This window comes from Cottoperca gobio, chromosome 1 (genome assembly GCF_900634415.1).
Source record: "Cottoperca gobio chromosome 1, fCotGob3.1, whole genome shotgun sequence".
In the NCBI taxonomy this organism is placed as follows: domain Eukaryota; kingdom Metazoa; phylum Chordata; class Actinopteri; order Perciformes; family Bovichtidae; genus Cottoperca; species Cottoperca gobio.
This window is the reverse complement of record NC_041355.1, coordinates 4,856,802-4,880,708: the sequence shown is the minus strand read 5'-3', so window position 1 is coordinate 4,880,708 and position 23,907 is coordinate 4,856,802. Positions and strand designations below refer to the sequence as shown.

Sequence of the window (23,907 nt, the reverse complement as noted above, 5' to 3'; positions counted from 1 at the left end):
CTCAGTCGTAAAACAACTGGTGCTTTATTTAATATATTCAGACCAAAAAAAAGCTTGTCATGATAAATAAACTAGTTGAAATGTCTATGTGTCTAATTTCTGGCATTAATGCTTTTCAGTTTTCAGCATATTCTTATTATTTATGACCATTATGACATTCATTCTAAGCTAAATGTATACAATCCTGCCACATCAAAGCTAATATTTGACTGAAACACAAATTAGTAATGGTCAAACTTGGCTTTCCTCTGTCCTATTTTGGCAACACAGATGAGAAGTGAGTTTTATGTATCAAATTCCCACCGTCCAAGCTGTTCACATCCTCTCCGCTGACATTAGCAACCCTAAGGGCTCAGTTGCCAAGCAGGTCACAGTGATCTCCAAATCACTTCCAGACGCTTCTTTGTCACAGGCGCAGATGAAAAACAGAAGGGGCTTTCCGGAGAAATGATGATGGTGAAATAAACCTCCTTATACCTTACAGTGGATTTGGAAATGTATTTATTGGTATAAGCAGCAGCAGCAGCAGCAATGACAACAAAAAGTACATGAATTCCATTTTCTAAAGATTGTTATGAATTGCTCCGATGAATAGTGGTAAAATAAACACTGTACAGAAACCGTCTGTACTCAAGTGTGCAAAACACTCAAACGAAAGAAGTGCAAGTAATTATACACACGTCACACAGACACACACATGCTAACACACAGTCAAACACACACAGGTTTACATGTATTCACATATCAAATAGTATACGGCATAAGTGTATGATTTCAACATAAAAAGAATAGTTCAACATTTTGGGAAATGGACGTACTCACCGTCTTGGCGAGAGTTAGATGAGAAGATCGATATCCCTCTCATTTCATGTCTGTTTGTTAAATATGAAGCTAGCCTACCGGATAGCTTAGCTTAGCATAAAGACTTGAAATGGGGAAACAGCTAGTTTGGCTTTGTCCGAATGTAACAAAATCCTCCCGCAAGCATCCTCCAAAGCTAAATAAATAACGTGTTAGATCTTGTTTGTGATTTTTAGCTTTAGCGGTTAGCTGATGAATATGCAGTGATTTCTACACTCTGTTAGCTGTTGGCTGTAGCTAACCGGTAAAAATCACAAACAAGATATAACGTTTTAATTATTTTGCTTAAGAGGTGTTTGCAGGCGTATTTTGTTACGATATAGCCAAGCTAGCTGTTTCCCTTGTTTCCAGTCTTTATGCTAAACTGAGTTAATTAAACGCTAAGCTAAGTAAACGCTAAGCTAAGTAAATGCTAAGCTAATTAAACGCTAAACTAAGTAAACGCTAAGCTAAGTAAATGCTAAGCTAATTATCGCTAAGCTAAGTAAACGCTAAGCTAAGTAAATGCTAAGCTAATTAAACGCTAAGCTAATGTACAGACATTGTAGGGTGGTATCAGTCTTCTCATATAACTCTTAGCCAATAAGTGTGGGCTTAAATGTCTAACTATTTCTTTAATATTTGGAGAGTTTACCACCACCATTTAATACTCATTTGCACAGGTAATGTTGTCTGAGTAAAATACGTATTATTACTGCAGTATAACACTTTATAAAAGTGGACGTTAAACATATATATTCCATTGGTTATACAAGCATAAAAGTCACAATTACTGTTGATTATATCTGTTAAAATTCACAGTGTTTAGAAAACAGCTCATTCCTATCCATTTTTGGTGACCTGTCATAATGCATTACCTCATATTTATCGTTTCCTTGTCATGTGCTATGAAAATACAGAGTTGTATGTTATCCACTACAACCTACAACCCTGTACTTGATTTTGTGCCAGTGTGTTTTGGCTTCGTCTGGCACCGGACTTGATTCTGATTGTGATATCTTTCATTTTTGGGGTACTTACCAAAAGTGTGGTGGTCTGTAAATCATGGTTACATAAAATATATCTTTTGTCGAATGAAGGATGCATTTCTTTGTTCAGAGACATTTTCCCTCTTTACCTGATGTATCAGAAAAGTTTTTTTGTCGAGCAGTAGGAAGCAAATTCTTCTAATTATACCACAAAGTAGCTCAATGAATAATGAGTGTGAGTAAGTGTGTGTGCAACCATTTGCATGTTAAATGGAAAATTAATTGTCGTTCGAGTCAGATACATGCTTTCCTGTTTTCCACTGTCAATGAGTAGCAAACTCCTGGGGACAGCACATACTCATCTACCATCATTCCCTCTGACAGCGAGCAGTCTGCTTTTTCCTTCCTGTAGCCTTGTGCATCCTTCCCAGTAGTGCTGCCCTTTACAGGAATAGCACACTGCTACTGATTGAGAATAATTTATAGTCACCGTTCAGCTGCATCCTGTTAAAGAGTCCTCCTCCTCCTCCTCCTCCTCCTCCTCCTCCTCCTCATCCCGCTCTCCCCCTTCTTCTCTCATGCTACAGCATCACTGTCCGTGGGTGTGGGAATACAAGCAGTTTGTCTTAGGAAGTTTAGCCCGCTGAGAAGCTCGGGTAACTTCAGAGCATTGTGCTCCAAATCCATTGTTTGTTCCTTTTATCTCCAGTTCCTAACTAATCCCTGCCAGGCTCATGTGTTGCTTCAGTGGTCCCAAGGATGTCCATTTTATTGTGAATTGGATGTATATATTTTAGGGTGTGCATTGTTTGTATTTTAAAAAGCTGCTGGATAAATGAAAGAGCTTGAAAATAGTCCTCAGGTGAGAGATCAGCCGCTGTCTTTCCTGATGCTGCGCTCAGTGTGGATGTTGTTGGGCTCGGGGCTTTTACACTGGATACTGGTGCCATTCATGGGTCCGATGCTGCTCAGCTGGTTATCAGAGGAACACCAGCAGCACAAGCACGACTTGAAGAGCACGTGAAGAGAGAGAGAGAGAACATTTAGCACATTAACACATTATGAAACACATTTGTTAACTTTCTTGTTGAGGGTTAGATGAGAGGATTGATGGTTAGCTTAGCTTAGTATAAAGACTAAAATCAGGGAAGAAACAGCTCAACTAGCTGTGTCCAAAGGTAAGAAAATCCATCTACCAGTACTAAAATTGACTAATAAACATATTATATATAATTTATTTAAGCTATACAAAGGCTGAAGTGAAAATGTGACTGGTTGTGGTTTTATGCCAACAGCCTTGGCAGTGACTTCCAGGCTAGCTGTGCTAGGCTAAACTAACCGGCTGATGGCTGTAGACCGTACAAACATGAGAGTTCTTCTCTAGATCGAGATCTTTTCATCTTGGTCTAGCTAATAAAACCAAAAACTGTATTTCCCCAAAAACGTTTAACCCTTAGCATTACAATTTTTAACAAGGGTTTCTTTTTCTATACGTGCAGCTATTCTCTAATTCTCTCCCCCACTTCCCTCCCACAAAATCTTAAGTGTGCAAACTTGAGACATGGTTTATCTCCAGCACTGGTCCGTTTGACAGACATTAGCAGTGTGTGACCTCAGCCCTACAAAGTGAATACATAAATCATCGGGCTGCTTTTACATGTTGCTCATGGAATGTCATCACCATCACAGCCTCTGTGTCATGGACAAATGGCCTGAGTTCACTGTTTGCTTTACTCGCAAGACAAAATCTGAAGTGTGTGTGTGTGTGTGTGTGTGTGTGTGTGTGTGTGTGTGTGTGTGTGTGTGTGTGTGTGTGTGTGTGTGTGTGTGTGCGTGTGTGTGTGTGTTGTTACATGCATTAATATCCATCTGTTGTAGGAGGGTACTATACCTTGAAGCAGTTTTTAAACTTCTTGCTGACAAAGTAGAGGATAATGGGGTTTATGCAGGAGTTGATTGTTGCGAGGTTGTTACTAAAGTAATCCAGGACCAACAGGAAACTGAAATTAGGAAAATAGAAGAAAGGATGACCGTAATTATTTTTATAAAGCACCACAGAGGCCATTTAAACTTTTTTTCCGCATAGCACTTAATGGTATCAATCACAGAACAACAGTGTCATGTCCTCTTTATTTGCATACTCTGTTTCCGACAGACCTTCAAGTAACTTTTGTCTACGACAACTTGTTCTACCAGTAACTCACCTGAGCAGCTCACAGCGCGTCTTGTCATTCTGGTAGTAAGCCAACTTCTTAAGGATCCTGCTGAGGTGCAGTGGGAACCAGCAGAGGGCAAAGATAAGGACGAGGCAGAAGACAGCTTTGGCCACTTCCCTCCTCTGCAGAGAGAAACAACAGATTTCATTCCACCATTAGAGAGGAGATGACGAACTTTGTGTAATGGAGGGTTAGAGGTTAAAATCGTGGAAGAAACACTGCTGACTGAGCCAATGTGGAATTGTATTACTCCATAACAAAGTTGCATTAGATGACTTCGCATTACAAAGGTTCTCGTGCCTAAACACTTGACATAGGTTTATTAGAGTAAAGAGCTTGTTATTATTTTTTTTAGAAGTATTGTCCGACCTGTTTGAGGTGCTCACTGAGAGCTATCCGGAGACTGCCGTTCCTGTGGTTGAGCATCTCGCAGGTCATCAGGGTGTAGAACACAGCAGTGCAGATCAGTGGTACACAAAAGTAGAAGCCAAACAGCCACCAGTCTTTTGCAACCACATAGAACTACAGGGAAACAAGCACAAATGTAAATTACATAAATGTATGAATGCCTTGAATGTCCAAATGAGACAGCATGTGTTTCTGTTGCACTGTTCTGTAGAAGTACACTTGAAAGGATTTGGCTTGAGCAGATATGACCCAGATAATAAGAATCTATGCTTTTGTAATTGAACCTGACGGAGACCTTAACCACCACCAGGCTACCCCTGTACTCCAGTGTCATTACAGTCCATACGAGTGCAACACATGTGCATGGAGAGTACTGAGTCTGAAAACGAACCACTTCTGGATCGTCCGGCTCTCTGTGGTTGTAAAAAAATATAGTTTGGTATCCCTAACAATTTTATTGTCACACAATTTCAATGAAAAAGTAAAAACAAAAATGTCAAGTTTGCAGATCCACTTCAAAAATGTTTTAAGCGGAAAATGTGCTTTTTCATTGCTATTAAATAATGATGTTAAGAGGCCAGTTTGTCTGAGACCTCAGCATTGTATCGCTGATATCTGAGAGAGATTACTCCAATGTTGTACATATGGAATAGATATTGCGCATGTGGCTCAGCTTGAGGCCCCAGATTTCAGCTCTCAGTAATTGCACTTGGCCTGCAACCAATTATGTGCTCCAAGGATGTGAAAAGGGCCACAATCACATGGAAGGAGTAACTAGACCAGGTTTATTTCTTAAAGTGATACTCCACTCAAAATCTTTTTTGTATCAAATACTGGCTTTAATAGTAAAACTATTGGGTGGAGTTACCCTGAAGTAGTAATCAGTGGGTTGGTATACTAATTGTCCCATGTTTTTAATTATTTATTGCCCAAGCAGGAAATGCTGCAGGTAATTTATTTTACTGTTGTATTCATGTTCTATATATGCCCCTATATCACATCTGGGTGCTATTAAAACACTTATTGACTACATACAAACAACGTCACATGATTTTAGGACAATGGAAAGATTAAGCTCAACTTGCGCTTTCACTTTAAGTCGTCCTCATGCAGGTGGGTTTCCTATCTCATTAGTCCAGTAATGTTTTGTCTCTTTATTGCAAAATTCAACTACCCCTCCTCTGGGTACCTTGACACAATGTGCTATAAAGCACATCTTGGCCTTAATACAAGCAAAACATTGGGACACAAAAGCACTATACAGCGATTGTCTTATCAAATGTTAAGCAAAAGGATGATTGCGTACCGTCATGAAGTCAGTCTTGGGGTTAAGCATGCAGGTGCGCATGGTTTGGTTTGTGTAGTTGAAGCTAACAATGTCGAAAACGATTGCCTCTGGTACCGCCAGGAAGAGTGACAGCAACCATATAGACCCAATCTCTATGACTGTAAGCAGAGGGATGCCCACTCCCTGAACTCTGCTCCAGGATGCCACGGCCCTGTACCTGAAGGGCAGACACAGAGACATATTGAATTCTTTTGATTACATTAATTTGATTAGGGATTGTGAGTTACTGCAGCAGGAACTATTATGATATAGCACTCCTGAGATAGTATAAAAAACAACACAATTACTTTGTTATTACACTTTATTAGTTGAAACAGGGCTGCAGGAGTTCAGTTGCTTTCAGTCACAGCTCCATCATTAAATAGAAATCAGTAAAGTCATCATTTTCTTTGCCTCTCCTGACTGACAAAGCTAACAACAGTTTTCTGTATGCATGGCAACACACCAAACTCAACAAACTGCTCAGTCAGCAAAGCATATCGAAATGTTACGAATTAATGAAGAGAGATGATCAATTGTTTATTTTAAATATCTAATATTTATATTTTTGTGAAGCCTCCAAACAGACTGGCCCATGTTGGCAGAGGGGTCTGTCTGTTGGCTTGTGTTTCCCATGCACTGAATACTTGTTTGCTTGTTTGTTTCATTAATGGAAACCACTTGTCGAAATGTTTTAGTAAAATCATGCATCAAGATTTTATGGCAAAAACAATATATCTTTCATGACACATTTGAATTTCTCTGTTGAACAACATGGCGGCATTTATATTTCACTAAGCGGTAATGTATCCACCTTTTTCTCTTCCTAAGACATTGAAAAGATACAAAAGAGACTCAAGTTCTTTCATGATACACACGCACACATAATGATGTGCTACACGTTTCCTGGTAACAAATGGAGAGCATCTGCTCTTCAACACAACTGCAGTGTTTTTCTCATAATAGAGGTCATTAAAAATGTCTGCCTGGTTGAACCTTGGAGCATTCAGAGGAGGCAGGCTCTTATCTCTAAAGATGTGTCTAGTGCATAAAGTGAGACGACACTGAGCTTCAGCACTTCATGATCATCATTTATTGATTAGGGAATTTCTATTAAGGTACTATTAAAAAAGGAATGTCATTATACTTACTATCAAGATAATGTTTTTAATATTAGTATTATATATATAGAGTTTACAGTGCATATACACTTAATGTTGCATATACAATTCCTTAATAAAGACATAAAGAGCATCTTATAAGTTATGAACACAGAGGAAACAGATAGATAACAGAGAGATAAGTAACTTCCCAGTGAGAATACTAAATCAGTATTGACCCTTCCCAAAAGTGATCATCAACTCTCGCCAAACCTTCATAAAACTGGAATCAAATCAAAAATCTCTGCAAGTTAACAGAATAATATTAGAAGAAAACATTTTTGACAAATTCATCTAAAGCAATGCTCTCTTAAGCTGAGTAAAATGAGGATGAATTGGTGAATCAGCCAAATTAAAATGTGTTTAATTATCTTTCCAATTATTTGGCTACCGCTTCAAATTCTATGCAACTTTTTCAACTTTGAAAATAATATCTGAGCTTCTTTTAGGCTTCCAGCTGGCTTTACAAGACCGTGTAACTTTTATATGTCTCTATGGAATGATAAAAACACAAATAAAAACCACCTTTATGAGAATTACAAACAGTTATAACGTCCAATAAGTTCTGAGGAATGAATTGATTCTCAAAACCTACTTTATGTTTCATATTTAATCAAGCACCACGTCATAAACACATGCGCAAAACCTTTAATAATACACTTTTTTTTGTGTACACAGAGCAGGATTTTTGCTTTAACTTTTCACTGGCCCATCAAACCTAACCCTCTACATGCCAAAAGCTCTTGATGTGACTACATGAAGCCGTGTGGAGTGTGAAAGCACTGACCTGTCCACGCTGAGGGCGCACAGGTTGAGGACTGTGATGCCCACAGAGGCTTTCTGCAGGAAGGGAAACAGCTTACACAGATACAGGCCAACATCACTGTCGTCAAAAGGCCAGCGTGAAGCCAGGAGCTGGTGGAGAAAACACATGTCACATTAACACTTATGTAATAGCATTCAAATCACATCTGTAACAACAGGGATTGTTCAACAGATTTTTAATAAAGTAATCTTTTGGGAGCTGCCTCTTAATCTCACTTTTGTTTCTGGGTTCATCCTGATGGTCGTTAATATCTATTTAAAGCAATTTTACTGCAGATCAACGCACACGTCATCTTAACGTGGGAGTTTAGTCTGACAAGGACCATGTGGAGCTCATCAGCTGATAAAACCTTTACAACTTTTACATCTCCTGCAAACATGCAGCGTCTGAAAACACACTACAGAACTTTAATAGTGATTCGGAGCCACTTCCACAACCTCTTATAGTATTACTTCCTTCAAGTCAAGGCACGATATAACCTGTGTTCAACACGTTTCCTGAAGCTGAAGTCAAAGGAAGGACCAGGGAAGTCCTTCCCGGCCCCTCTATTGTTTACTTGCGCCGTTTAAGTTTCTGAGGAGCACTGAAGAGAAGAAGAGAGGAAAGGAGCACACACCATTGTTTTCAGTGTATAAGTAGATGATTATTTTTGGAAACACTGTTACAGCCCTGAGGAAGTGAATTCAACATGGTTTCAACATTGTACGCTTGGCTCTTTCTCCGTTTGTGCATAAACTGTTCCCCCGGTAAGATTTTTGTTTCCTTTTTGCACCTCAGACTACGCAGTAGTTGTGTCCTCAAAGTCTCGAGTTAATTCTAACCAGGTGCTTTCTCATTGTTTTGTGAAATGGCCCATAATGCACTGGAAAGATCAGGTTGACTGATGACTCCATTTTGCCATCATTCTTTATTATTATTATTATTATACAAAGCATGACACGATGTATTTATATAAATCAACCCAAGACAGGAGCCCTAAGCATAATTTGTCATCATTAAAGTCTTCATATATTTAAGCCACAATCTGAAGTCCAAAAAAAACACAAAAGTGTTGTGAGTCACCAAAAATCTAAATTGAAACCAGCTGCTGTCGCACTCACAAACTTCTAAATGTAAATGTGTGATGTTTTCTGATACGGTAAAATGTGTGTTTGATTCTCATCGATACAGGACTGACTGACAGCTGACTTTTAATTATGAGCAGGTCACTTTTATTGGGATAAAACATTACAGACGGGGCTTTAATGAAGAACTGAGTTAAAAACTCCACAAGTAATTTATATTGGGTACTTTTTTTATTTGAAAAAATAATAAAACCTCTAGATTAGGGTCAGTGTCTAATGTCCCAGGTCAATACGAGGCCACGGGCATGTGTGACTACAGCCTGACTCCCGTGTTTATTTAGGCCAGCCATATCCCTGCTCCTCTCATCACTAATCTGGCCCACGAGGGAGATAACAGCGCCCAACTGATTACACTTTCCCGTCTATTTGCACACTCCCTTATATCCCTTCCCACTTCCCCCCTTCATCCCCTCTGTAATATTCACTTTATCTCTGGGTATCACCTCCGTTGTTGCTGCGTTTCATCATATCAACACAGAGACCTGTCATTAAGCATCTTGACTTTGGAAACAAGTTAAAGACTTTAATTAAACATGCACCAACAGAGTGAAAACTGTACCTTGTATACATTGATGGGTATATCAATGATTATGTAGATAAGATCCCCCAGTGCCAGACTGGCAATGAGTGCGTTCGGCCCGTTCCTCATGCACTTGTGCTGGTATATAATCCTCAGCAGGGTGGCGTTGCCGACAAGGCCGACCACAAACACGATAATGGAAATGATGGTGTTTATGTATTTAAAATAGTTGTTAATAGAGGGAGATACAGGACACATTGGAGGTCGTATTGGCCTCTTTACAACAGTGTCATTTCCACATCCCACAGCTTGTGCATCAGCCCCCGGGACCCCCAGGTGGAGGCCGGGCCCTGTGCTGGGATTGACGGTGCTGTAGAAACCTGTAGACTGCAGGGTGGAGTGGACGAAAGAGTCTGGGAGAGAGACCTCCTCTGCTTCTGCTCTGTTTATCTGGCACATTCCTCTGGCTGCCATGCAGGCCATTAGCACCAACACACGCACAGCTGGGGTGCCCATTATGGAACACATTCAGCGCTTTGATTTCACTGATTGAAAGACTGTCCCGATATATCACTGGGGAGAAAAGAAGACAAATAACAAGAGAAATTGGTTATTTCTTCAGACATCACACTTGCCAGCATCTTCAAGGGTTTTGTATTTTACCTCCACTTGAAATCGAACCAATGTGGAATATTATCTATCAGTTACAGAAAAGTTAAACAGCATTAACGTCCAATCAAAAGCTGTGACGAAGTTTAACAACTTCTTCAAGACTTCAAAAAGGTTTTGCCGAGGGGGCACAGATGGGAGATGCCAGGACTGCTTAGAGTCAGGCAGGATGAGGCATCAGCAGAGCGCATTGGGCATCTTGTTTGCTTTCAGTCGTCCCTGAAAGAGGGAGCTGTCGGTTATGGCTTTGTGTCAATAATGTTGCAGCCACACAGTGAAGCTGTTTTCACAGTGAGCCCCATGCGTGGGTTTGCATCTGAGTGATTTCCTCAGTTTTGCATTCTCCCTCTGTTTCTAATTTAGAAGGGTTTAAACTTGTGGTTACAAAACAAAGAGCTTTTATCTTAACATGAAAAAAAGCTGTAGGGCTGATTTCCTGTCAACGTTTTTTCCATACCAGTACAAAAGTTAAAATAAATAGCAGATGAAGATGCCAAATCTGCAAAACAAAATACATAACGTAGTTTTACCTTGGATTCTTTTTCTGTAAAACCTTCGGTTCTCTTCTTAGTTTACGCTCGTGAATATAAAGATAACTTCACCTTTAATGCCTCCACACGGGAAACAACAACAAAGTTTCTGGACAAAATCAGAGTAATTAATTCCACAAAACTCCGGCTAAAGAGCAGATAAAGTTTCAAACTGTCAGATTGATAGTGAAGCCCTTTTCATCATGTCACAGCACAGGCAACTCTTATAGCCCAGAGTTCTTCCTGTTCAAAGTCCCAGCTGTCACCAAGTACACAAAGAACTATTTAGCAGCCAGCCCTTCAAGTAGCATCACAGTTTAGCATCAGCATGACACTGCTGGGATCTGTGACAGCACGCAAACTGATCTATCCATAAATAATAAATACATTTGGTTTTCACCTACCGCTTCTAAAATGTCTGCCTGGCCCCCTTGGAAACCGTCAGGCAAACTTTCGGCTGAAGCCCCCAGACATCTGTATCACATCACATGAGTAATTAACGCACTATCAAAGCCGCACCGTATCCCACTTGGTTTGAGCAATGCACCCGTCTGCTCTGAGGTGCCTTCGCATTATGGCTCAGAGTTTCCTGTGGAGAGTTTGCAGTACGTCTGAGTGTTTGTGTGTGTGTGTGTGTGTGTGTGTGTGTGTGTGTGTGTGTGTGTGTGTCAGAGCACCAGTGAGACACTTTGACTGGGTGGGATAGTAAATCTCCACCTCCCTTTGGTAACAGACTGGGCCCCCTTTTGGAAACATCCCCCCCATTCCCCCCCACCAACACCCCCCTTTCTCCTCTCTCTAAGAGGCACCGCCTGCTGACAGTCATCTCCAAGGCACAGCAACACACACACACACACACACACACACACACACACACACACACACACACACACACACACACACACACACACACACACACACACACAAGAGCCAGGGCATCTGGGAGTCCATCGCCCATCCAATATGCCCCTTTACTTAAATCCCTCCTACCTTCTCTTTCAATCCCTCTCGGACTCACATTATGTATTGTATACATTACATGCAACTGTTTCCTCACAGGAGAGGCAGCAGAGATTAGATGGGAGAGAGGAAGGCACGGGGAAGTCAGTGTCCATGTTGTGATGTTATGTTTCCCTCATTTGAGAGCTGGGGAAACTGAGACGGGAAGAGGGAGCTAACCATCAGCCTGCCTTTACTTTTACAGACAAACTGCTGCGTGGGTGGCCGGACCACATCACAGTTTACTGTGAGATTCAGCTCCAGTGTTGTAATGAAGTTTTACATTAGCTGTAAAATGTGGGTAATCACTGTGTGGTTAATTATAAGCCGGCGTAAAAAAAAGTGGTCAAGTCTGGATGAGCATTCTCTTCAATTACCAAACATCTAAATAATCAAATAAGCTAGAAAAAAAACAATAAATTGGTTTTCATTGCATGCAAGAAACTAAACAAACAAGACAAACAGACGGCACTTTGTGAGATGACTAAATGCCTAAAAGAGAGAAGAAGACAGTGCAATGTCAGGAGAGAAGAGTGCTCCTACATCAGTGGCTATTATGGATTCCAAAATGGACTATTTATCATGATGTGCGCTGAGAGCAGGAAGAGGGCGATCAAACACGCTCTGTCTTTCCCACCGCCAAAGAGCTGACACAGCAACTGCTTAAAGGGGAAAACATCTCAATTAAAAAATATAATCTGCTATTCCCCTTGCCTGGCAGAATATAGTACATATTTGTTAAAATGGCCAATTCCCCACTGAATACGTTAAACAAACAAATAGATACATATGTGAGAAACTTAGATGTGGTCCATTGACAATAAGATTGTGTGGGCTTTGCTTTAACAGCAAAATACACTTAAATAAAGTTAACCTAAAATAAAATACAATTCTAACTATAAAAAAATATTAAGTATATTTCTAAATGCTGAGAACCTGTGATATGTTATCCACAAGTATATGATATTATATATATATCAAAGTAATGCAAAGACATTGGTAAGCAGTAGAGAATACATGTATGTACCACATGTTGCAAAAGTCCTCGATGCATCTTCAACTGAAACACTATATGATGAAAGAAAGAGAAATCTGGGTAGAGGTACACACACACACACACACACACACACACACACACACACACACACACACACACACACACACACACACACACACACTTATGAAAACACACTGCGATTGGCTGCTTCCCTGAGACCTTCAGTGTCAAAGGGCATTGACTCTGAGATGGCTCCATGTGTTTCTAATTCTTTATTTCTTTAACCAGTGAGATATTTGTCGATTTCAAATGAGCATTTTCTCATCTGCTGTTCCAACATCAGGATAAGATTGTTTGTCAGTGCATTGCAAAATGACAATGACCAAAAATGATTCATATCACAGTTTTTTTATCTGTTATGGAAGGATTTGGTTTGGTTTACACACAAAAAGCGACTTGGTTAAAGGTCAGGGAATGATCATGGCATTTGAATAAAATAATATATTTGGGTCATGCATCTACTCTCTATATTGTAAAACAAAGCTTGCTGAAATAATATAGTTTGCATATACAGTGGGAACTATTTTGTCATTATACTTAAAGTATAAATAATTTCCAGGTCCTATATATATTTCATTAATTGAATATAATGTATGTAAATCATAACAATTATATTAAACACTGCCGGTCTTACTATAACGTTTTTTGTTTTTTTTAAACTTTGAATGAAACTTTTATGCTTCCTCCCCGAACATATAGGATCAGTGTTTATGGTTCATTTGCAGGTACTTTTCCTTCAGTTAAATGTGACTTAATTGGGTAATGCCAATATTTACAGCCATTTAAAATTAAAGAGATCGTGTTTTCTTTAATTGTAGTCATGAATTTATCATGGCTTCTGAATTAGTTATGGTCAGCAGTGGCGAATATTTAATTTATTGGAACGTGATTTGCTGACGGCATCTGATTTATTACCCCCCTCTTTTTCTTTTCTTTTTCCAAAGTCCCTTGATTGTTGGCAGCTTCTATGACATTTTAACTTTTGAGGGGGTAGTAGAGTCTTTGTTAGTAAATCCATTAATATATAAATGATGAAACCTTTACCTGCTCCCAGTTGCTTTGGCTTTCATGTTGTTGTTGTGTTGTTGTTTGGATCGTAATCAGGTATTAATGCCATTCTGTCTGAACTCAAAGATGGCAGGCTGCCTGGTAATTCATATGCTTGTTCTCTGATGGCATCTGTCGAAGTGTGCTCTCTGCATATTGGTACATACCCTATGGGAAATTTCAATCCAGCCCCAGACTGAGTGGGATGTAAGCAATTTCTTAACTGGGACACTTGTGCGAAAACAGAAAGAACAGAAAGAGAGAGAAAGAGAGAGAGAGAGAGAGAGAGAGAGAGAGAGAGAGAGAGAGAGAGAGAGAGAGAGAGAGAGAGAGAGAGAGAGAGAGAGAAAGAGAGAGAGTAAGTTTGAGGCCAATTCTACTGTGACAAGTAACGACAGAGTGAAGAGGGCTCAGTCTACTGCCTGGCTTTATTAATTTGGGACATATGCTCCACATAAACAAAAAGTTACAGCATGAGAGAAAAAGAAAATGAGGAATTTTCATAATAGCCTGATTAGTGCCAGGCTTCATCTGAAATGAATCAATATAATATTAACAAACTATCTTAATTAGGAGGAGGGAAGCTTTGTCATAGCAGCGATGATGATATCTGGTGAAAAGAGCCTGTGGAGAGGGCTGCGTTCTCCAGAAGTCTTGGGCTCTTGTTAAGTTCCTTCAACTTCTTTTCCACGTTGGCCTCGAGTTATCTGAAGGTGTATGGTAACTGACAGGAGGTTATCTTTTTGTACAATCCACTATGATAAGTCTGCAGAAACAGCTTATTCTGGGCTCTTAGAGCTCTCCGCTGATTATCTTTAAGGCTGTGTATTCCTCAAGACCATAGGTCATAACAACTAGAGCATGAGAACAATCAAACTCGTCTGCAGCTCTGCGTTTTATCATCTCATTAGATATCTAAGGTTAGCTTGAGTTGCAAATCCAGACTTACATTTTAAGTTGAAAAGAGGAACTAACTGAAATTAAGGAATTATATCAGGTTTTTAATTGACAACACAGAGATTATCCATTATGCAAACTGTAAATCACTTCAGCGGCATAATATTTAACACATAAAGTACATTTATATGGCTTTCAATGAGTCTTTTGTGAGTTATTTCACTTGATTTACCACCTGAGGAGCCAGAACTAGAGGGGTAGCTTTCTTGAAGTGTGTTGTAAGCACGATACTTCTTTGCTGCTTCACATCGTAGAACTGTATTCTAACCAGATAGCACCGATTCCCAGAACTCAACCACTTCCAAAAGATGACTCAGTCTTACTGGCATCAGCATGACAGGGAGGAGATGAGGATGTCCATAAATGGGGGGGGGGGGGGGGGAGTGTGAATGCCAATTGTGTTGAATACTAAGAACATTTGTAGGAGTTTAACACACATTGCAGTAATGTGGTGCCTGTGTTAATCTGTTAACCTTTTGAAAATGCAAAGGTATGAAAAGGCTGGTCTGCTCTGCTTGAGTTGATGTCACTAGCAATCTTTAGGAATATGGTTCATTATAGGAAGAGAGTTGGTTTTTCGACTGTAATGGTGGCATTGCTTGAAACATGTACCAAAGAGGAAGAATAAAGGTTTCGGCCATTTCTGTGCCTGGAGGTTGCTTTTTGAAAAAAATCTAAATCAATGTAAAGACAGAAATACTTCCAGTACTGTTTTCAAAAAGTAAATGACATCTCGATTGTCTTTGAGGCTGCAATGACATCTGTGATGGGATCACACCAGCCCACCTACTTCCTACTTCCGGCACCCATGCTCACACCTATCTTCAATCTCGTACTTCATTTTTATCTCAATTACACATCTGTACATTTTTGTGAATGCATCTTACACGGTTGTTACACTGTCGGGTTGACAAAATCTGTCCACAGACAGACAGACAGACAGACACACAGACAGACAGACACACAGACAGACACACAGACAGACAGACAGACACACAGACAGACACAGACAGACAGACAGACAGACAGACAGACACACAGACAGACAGACACACAGACAGACAGACACACACACACACACACACACACAGACAGACAGACAGACATGCCATTTTATTGGAGGTCTGAGATAAACACGCTTCACTGCAATGACACCTTTGAATAACAACAGTGAAGGTCAGTTCTGATATACTAAACGAAGCCAGAGGACCAAATACATAAGTAACAACAACAAGAAAAAAACAGTTCATTAAAGCTATGCTAGTGTGTTATGATATACAGCAGCGACACAATGCTCCCACTTAATTACTGCCAAGTGAAAAGCTGTCCTCCAGGAGGATAACGCTTGTAAAACTATAATTTACACGCAAAAGTGTTGTGATCCATACTGTAAAAACAATTGTTGCCGTACTATAAACATGCATGTATTCAAACGCTTCATACAGAGCTTTTCAGACGACAGGGGAACTGATAGTGGAGCCTTAACATGGCACTTCCAGCCGAGACACATTCCTGCTTACAATCTGGCTCTTGTCGGACAGACACTAAACGTGCTGATAAACGCAGTCTGAGCCCATCGCACTTTGCTTTCCCATATCAGAAAGCCTGTGAGTGCATGCTCAAAATGTCTGGGACATAATTATAACTCCATGTCTGTCAGACCAGAAAAACAGGACTGTTTTGGCTGTTATTTTTATTTTTTAAACATTGATATCTCTGTGTATATCCTGTATACACTTCAACTCAGCATGAGGATGTTGTGTTGTAAGTTTCACCAAACTGCTACTGAAGCTGTGATCAACACTTTGCAGTCTTTACTTTACAGGTAGGTTACGTTTTGAAAAAACATCTGTGGACAATTTGAATGTGGCATGCTACTCTTAAACACAGCTGTAAAAACCAAGTGGCCAAGAAAGTGAAGATGACAAACCTCCGTCAAAAGAGACTGATGGGGTTTCCTTGTTGAACTTCCAGATGTCGCTCTGTTCCAGCTTTTTACTTGATAAAATATCTGATATCAGACGACAACTTTCAACTTTTAACTGCTTCCATCTGCTTGGGGAGAGCAGTGTTTTTAGGAAACTTTGTTGGAGCTACAGGTGGCTGAGGCATTAATGCATTCGTATACAAAACTGGCTGCTAAATTGATATATGTGTAGCATGTGATGAGTTTATCAAGAGGGGCCCTCCTCTCCGCCAACCATCAGCTTGCCTTCCTCTCAGTCTGTTCCGAACTGTCCATCGTATCTAGTTGCTATTTTATTTGGACCAGCCTCCAGCCCGACCCCCCCCCTCCTCCCTGCAGAACACTTAATCCCTCCACGTATTTCCCTTGATTGCTTGTAGTGTTGTTTTCTGCTCTGATGTAGGCCCATTGTTATTGCTCTCTGAGACTGCATTATGAAACTAGTCAATACATTGCTTTTTTTATTCACATGAATTTTTAACATTTATAAAAGCTAATGAACAATGACAATCTCGCCAAACACAAGGGTAATCAAATGTCTATTTTAGTGTCACAATGGGTTAATAATAATCAGGGTTATTCAAGCAAAGTCTATTCTTAACACGTGTGTGCACAGACACATGCTCATTGTATGGCTTGCACCTGTTAGAGTCGAAGGCTGGCGATATTCAATATTCTTTTTTGTTAACAATTCCCATGAAAAGACCAAACAATTGGTCGTACGAACAAATACTGTGTGTGTACCAAAAGTCCCTCTGCGCCGTAGAGTTCCTTTGTTGTCCAAAACATTAAACATTAAAAACACATCAATGACCTCCCCCCCCCCACTGTTGCACTGGGTGAGATGTTCCTTTATTACAATGAACATGGGCACCATTGTTGATTCCACATACACCGTCCTCCTGTTGTTAATACTTACTTGAGCACCACATGTGTATTGATCCAGGGAAGAAAATAGTCCCCAAAAAAAGGCATTAATTACTCCTGTTTGAGTAATGATTGCTTAAAACTACCGTGACCAGCCTTTTTAGAACATTACTGAGCCTTTTTCTTTTTAAATACCTATTTGCAACCCCATCTGCCACACAATTACGTTCCCATTTAACTAAACTGTATCATATACATTAACATATTTTCTCCCGGATTACGGTTATTAGGTTCAGTAAAAGATCATGGTTTGGCTTAAAATAAGTATGTTTGTTACGTTATTTAAAATACGACTAAGAATAGGACTTTGATTGCAAATGTATTTGTGATATCTGGGACAAAACGTAATTGAAAATGCAGTTTTATTGTCTGGTAACAACATTTTTCAGGAGACCAGGCGACCCGTACTTTAAGATTCATGTCTTCAGAAGGGGCCGATGGCCTCGAGTGTCACAGACACAGAAAGTCAGTATTGATAGATGAACAGAAATGTTGTTGGTTTTGGGTCATTGGGTTTGTTAACAATAATAAAAAACACATAAAATAAAGTCTGCATTATCCTTTAAGTGTGTTGAACTGTAGCACAGTTGAATGAATGAATACACAGACTGCACTGTGATGATAATCAGTGTTTCTAAATGTTTATTGACATCTCATGTCATCCCGTTGTCAAACAGCTGCAGTGTTGCAGATTGCAGTTATCTCATAAGACATAATGCATGATACATAACCTTTGGGTTTTTTGTTTTGTTTTCCCTCTGTGTTGATTAACAGACCACAGGGATTTCCTGTCCTCATCTGGCCCTTCATACTGTATGACCTCCTTCTGAGATTTACTCCTCCAGCAGACTGGGCAGCAACTCCCCGGACCTTATCGTTCCCCCCTCCCTGTCTTCATGAATAAGAGAAAGGGTTGTTAAAGGTTAGAGGGGAGAAGACTGACACCATCTGGCAATGATTATGACTCTGATGAGAAGCTGAGATATTTTATGAGATGTGCCTTGAATGTGTATTTGTGTGTGTGTTTCCCCCCCTGATAATTAATAAAGTCCTATACTTAGAAAAAATAGCATTTAGTTTGAACCGTTTGGACTTCAACGAACTGAAAAGTTCTTAATAATCCACAGAAGCTAAAAAAAACAGCTAACACAAAATCTATAACGCTAAAGAAATGCAAATCCCTTTTATGGCCTCACATGTCAAAATGCACGGAGAATCACACTGATTGGCTGTGATTGCCTTGATTCATGGGATATGCATATGTAAGCACCACTCAGATCAACTCGCCTCAAGCACTAAACTGACCTTTGACTTGTATAATGGGACCCTCATTCGGCCCTGAGGGTCAGAGGATACTTAGAGGCCCACCTGTGTAGACAATTAACACAGGAAGCTTGTTTTCAAACTGAAACACAGCACTGAAAAGAGCATTTTAATTTGCAGCAGCAGGTGATGGGCAAATCTGAGATAAGTATTTATATTTCCCAAACTTTTAATAGCTAATAACGAACAATATGCCTGATTCTGCGTTTTCCTCTTATTGTGTCCTCTGTTTTCATTCCCTGTTGTGAGCATTTCTAAGAGTTGGCTCCCTTCTTCACATATCACTCATGCAATCAGCCTCAGTGTAGAGTGAGTAGCTGACCAAACCTCCCACATCGGCTGGTGTTTCCTGTACGTAATGATCAAAGCTGAGGAAATGGGCACTGCCACTGCCAGGCATGCCAGGGCCGCGGTACAAATGAACTTACTCTATGTTTGTAGATACGGGTTATTAACCGCAGACTCCGTGCTTTTATAATGCTACGTTCTTTTTGTTGAGTGTGTTTCTCGGAGAGATGTTTGTTGAGGGCGCTGGGTTTATAAAGACTGATGAAGGACACAGTTTAAACCACGTTTTTATGTATGAAAACATACAATATTGTAAGTGATAATATGGACTTCGCCATTGCTATTCAAAGGTGTCATTGCTTTATTGGCATTTGGGGGGATTTGGTGATGACAGTGTAGCATGTTTATCTCAAGGAGAACTCCACCCAAATGCAATGAAACAAGATGCTATGATCATAGTGAAGTCCAGTGTAATTTCCCAAATTACATTTACAAGAATGATGTGATCAATGTCGTTAAGTACGGCACAGATGGCATGATTTCCAATGTCATTTTATACTATTTTAATTCTGCTATTTTATTTTATTTTAATTCTGCTATTTCAAACTATTTTAATTCTGCTATTTTATTTTATTTTAATTCTGCTATTTTATTTTATTTTAATTCTGCTATTTCAAACTATTTTAATTCTGCTATTTTATTTTATTTTAATTCTGCTATTTCAAACTATTTTAATTCTGCTATTTTATTTTATTTAATTCTGCTATTTTATTTTATTTCAATTCTTCTATTTCAAACTATTTTAATTCTGCTATTTTATATTATTTTAATTCTTCTATTTCAAACTATTTTAATTCTGCTAACCCTAACCCTTTATACTATTTTAATTCTGCTATTTTATTTTTAATGGTACTTCACACTCATTTACATCAACACTGTGATTATTGTACTTTAAATGCTTTTAGTCTAATCTTGTACTATGTTTGTGCTGTGAAGCACTTTGGGCTGCAATTCTTGTATGAAAGGTGCTATACAAATAAAGCTTATTATTATTATTATTATTATTATTATTATTATTATTATTATTATTATTATTATTATTATTATTATTATTATTATAATAGTCTGACAGCAGGTTTGAGAAAGTGTTATTGTTTTAGCCATGAATATTCACACAAGGATTAAGTACAGCCAGGCAGCAAATGAGTCAACACTCAAATGACTTGCAAAGGCCATAAACTTTGTTCATGTCAAACCAGCTGGGCGCCAAAAACAGGCTTCCTGAAAACCATCAGCATGTCCAGATATCATCATCATCATCATCATCATCATCATCATCATCATCGTCATTTCCTGTGCTTGTTTACACTAAATGTTCTTCCAGAAGACGGGGCTGATGTGTGTGTGAAACTGTGATTGTCAGAAATGTCAAAGATTATCAAAAATGTCTGTTAATGGTCTAAATTGTACACATGGCTATGCCAAGACAAGCCTGAAGTGAAGAAACAAACATTGCTTTAGTTAATTTAGCATGCACATACAGTATGCACCATAGCCTGAAACTTAATCTCGTTATAAATGTTAGTTTCTTGAACAATTTAAATGTTTGCTTTTATAACTGAATATATCTGAAAAAAAGGAAAAATCTATATATTTCTATTATTTTATGTAAAAGATATAACGCTACAAGACAACAGAATTGAACAGAAATAAAAGGAAGGCATAAAGCAAATGCAAGAATTGAGTGGTAAAACAATTCTTTCCTAATCTCTCACTTAAATCTGCATGCATATGTTTTGGAACTACACACACACACACACACACACACACACACACACACACACACACACACACACACACACACACACACACACACACACACACATTATCTAATTTAGAATATGTTTTAATTTCAGTAGCAATAATTCAGTAGATCGTAAAAGACACACAATTTAACAGCATTTGTGATTCTTCTCTCTTTTGACTCTTTTTTTGTCCCAAAAAGGACATTTGTTATGCAGCCACATACAATGTGACATAAGACACTTAAAACATAATGAAATACATGATAAAAAAATAGGATATACATACGTGAAACCTAACACATAAACTCATACATCAAGCGAGAGCACCACCTAAAACCTGAAGCACATCATCACTCTAATTACTTATCATGATGAGTTTTACTTATGGAAAACTCTTCATCAGACCTGAGACGGATTTAATCATTACCTGTAAGTCATTATGTTATAATAATTGATCATTCAAGACACTTTCCTGTGTCCCTTCATATCTGAAATCAGATCAATGCATGTTTAAAATGTGGATAATAAGCAGAATAAACATTTCGTTTTGTTAATTTTCACAATTGTTCCCTTTGTTCTGTATCGTAATGTTCAGTAATTCAAATATGTTTAGCCTTTTCTTGAAGGATTATGACATTGTATCCATACATTCACACAGTATATTAAAAATAATCCTGTGACATCGAGAGTAAAAGCAGCTACATAATAACTGCCCTTTGGAGCTAATTGTTCTCTACAAATCTGCTTTACAAATTGAGATCACACTCCTCAAAGTTACTCTTAATCTCATAAATCTCTCATGTTACATAGTCCCGTTGAAGACAATTCGATTACATCTATTTTTGTTGAACTAACAACATCAACAAATCCATACACAGACTCCAGTCTTTCATATTGAAACAACAACACAGACATCATAAACTACACAAAGCCAAGCAGGATCAATGCTTTTGGAAGTCATTTCACCACACCGTTATTGCCTATATAAAGCACGATGTCATATATTTATTTATTGGTGAAACATGTTCAGGTGCACTGAGGCCATGAGGTAGAGATCAGTGGAGCAGCATGAGAGACTTCCTGTGGTTAGGGACCCTCAGAGGAGAGTGGATTACATGTTTAGAAGTCTTGGATCACAGTATAGCCTACAGCCAAACCTCCACCTCCGTCTGGCGTCGTAGCCACAGCAGCGAGGCTAATGACCCAAGCTTGCTAGCTCTGTGTTCAAATGGGCTAGTCATCAATATGTCTAACCTGAGGATGGACTTAAGGCTCCGCATCAGCAGGAGGTCCCACCAAGTCCACGTTCAGAGTATTTCTCAGAATAGATTAGACTGTGTTCATGGGACTCCAACATCTTTACTCTAAAGATCTTTTAAAGTTACGATGATCTTTTATTGTCATTCCGCAATACAGGGTGGATAATGTGATGCGAGTCCTTTCTGCTACATAAAAAAACATAAATATATATATATATATAATTTTGTGATGAGTTGTGGAGTCTTCCAGCCTGAGGAAACAGAAGCTGCTTTGTACTTTTACATTATTGTGATAATGTCTAAATTGTAACCGAGTATTGTGAATTCATTTTACAGTTTTAGAAACATTTCCAAACCTATTTGTATAAATGATTAGTCTTTTTTTTCTTTCCTCTCTGATTTACAAACCATAAATGTCACTAAAACTGTCCCCCATCAAGGACACAAATGATTTACTCCTCCCTGCTGACTGTGTGATTGAGTGATTTCTTGGGTTGTGCTCAGCTTTTGACACTGTTGATCACTGAGGTGTTCCTCAGGGGTCAATTCTAGGTCCTCCATTATTTACTTGTTACCTCTGGGTCACACTATTTGCTACTATTACATTCCACTGATATCCAGTATGCAGCCTTTTCTGAGCTTCCAAAGTGCAATCCAACAACTCCAATCAAATCTTCACACTTTGTTAATTATTGTCAAACATCCTGCCTTTATTTCTGTCGTCACGTCAGGTGACTTAAGTCGTTTACACCACTTGAGGTACATATGCAAAATTAGATATATTTTGCTGACCTTTAAAAGGAAGTCCATGGTTTTATCTCACCGACTCTGTATTACTCACATAGCTAGATGAGACCAAAAGCTATTTTTCTACCTCCTACCGATACAAAATGTTTCTGCCAAATCTCACCGAAATTCAAACTCAGGGGAGGTAAACATGAACTTCTCTGTGACCTGTCTGTGACCCTATCGACGAAAAACAACTTCATCCAATCGGTGATTTATACTGAAGTCAATTCAACTCATGAAAAATGTAATATTGGGCATATTTTCTGCCTTGCTCACAGACAATCAACAGCATTGTGCTCAGGTCTGCCACAGGTGGCTGAAGTTGTATTACAACAACACGGATGTAAGAAAGACAAAAGCTTATTATATGCGATTCTTGCAACGTTTTATACAGGCATTAACTTTTGGACCATCCATTTAACTCAGACTACCATAAACAGGAATACCCTCCCTGCTCCACCCTCCTCCTTCCGTGCCCCCTTGTGATGCACATCACAAGTAAGAGGAGGACAAATTCATAAGCTATGAACATTGCCGTTGTGAGTTCCTTAATAAAACATAAACAGAGCAAACATGAGAAGACCTGAGATGACCTCTGGCATACTTTGGATGCGAAGCCACCCACTGGGAGCCTCTTCAATCAAAGACCTGGGGTTGCTTGTGGTGTTAAGGTGCAGGACTGAGATGAGTCTGTGTGCTCCACAATTGCTCTGATGTCCACAATCCAGATCTCAAACCTTTTTTTTTTTCTTTTTTTCCAAAGGACCCAATTCCCAGAGAGAACACATGCAGTCTCATGAAACATGTCCAACGAAAACAGCCACCCCTGTGACCTGCAGGGACTGTCAGTGTGGGCCTCTAAATCCTCCAGGGAGATCCCA

General features: G+C 39.1%; 1 protein-coding gene across 1 annotated transcript; it reads right to left on the bottom strand.

Moving 5' to 3' along the window:
• Positions 1-483: 483 nt before the first annotated feature.
• Positions 484-11,227, bottom strand: ednraa (endothelin receptor type Aa). Its single transcript, XM_029439354.1, has 8 exons — positions 11,014-11,227; positions 9,450-9,983; positions 7,728-7,855; positions 5,760-5,958; positions 4,415-4,567; positions 4,034-4,167; positions 3,721-3,829; positions 484-2,837 (listed from the first exon to the last, which is right to left on the bottom strand). The coding sequence occupies exons 2-8, from the start codon at positions 9,936-9,938 to the stop codon at positions 2,700-2,702; spliced, it is 1,350 nt and encodes a 449-aa protein (XP_029295214.1). The 5' UTR covers positions 9,939-9,983; positions 11,014-11,227; the 3' UTR covers positions 484-2,699.
• Between the last annotated feature and the right edge of the window lie 12,680 nt (positions 11,228-23,907).

Excerpts from the sequence above, each read along its gene's own strand:
- ednraa (XM_029439354.1), bottom strand. The coding sequence starts at position 9,938 with ATGTGTTCCATAATGGGCACCCCAGCTGTGCGTGTGTTGGTGCTAATG. Across the intron at positions 4,568-5,759 it reads CCAAGACTGACTTCATGACG|TTCTATGTGGTTGCAAAAGA; the intron begins GTACGCAATCAT and ends GTTTCCCTGTAG. Across the intron at positions 4,168-4,414 it reads TCAGTGAGCACCTCAAACAG|AGGAGGGAAGTGGCCAAAGC; the intron begins GTCGGACAATAC and ends TTCTCTCTGCAG.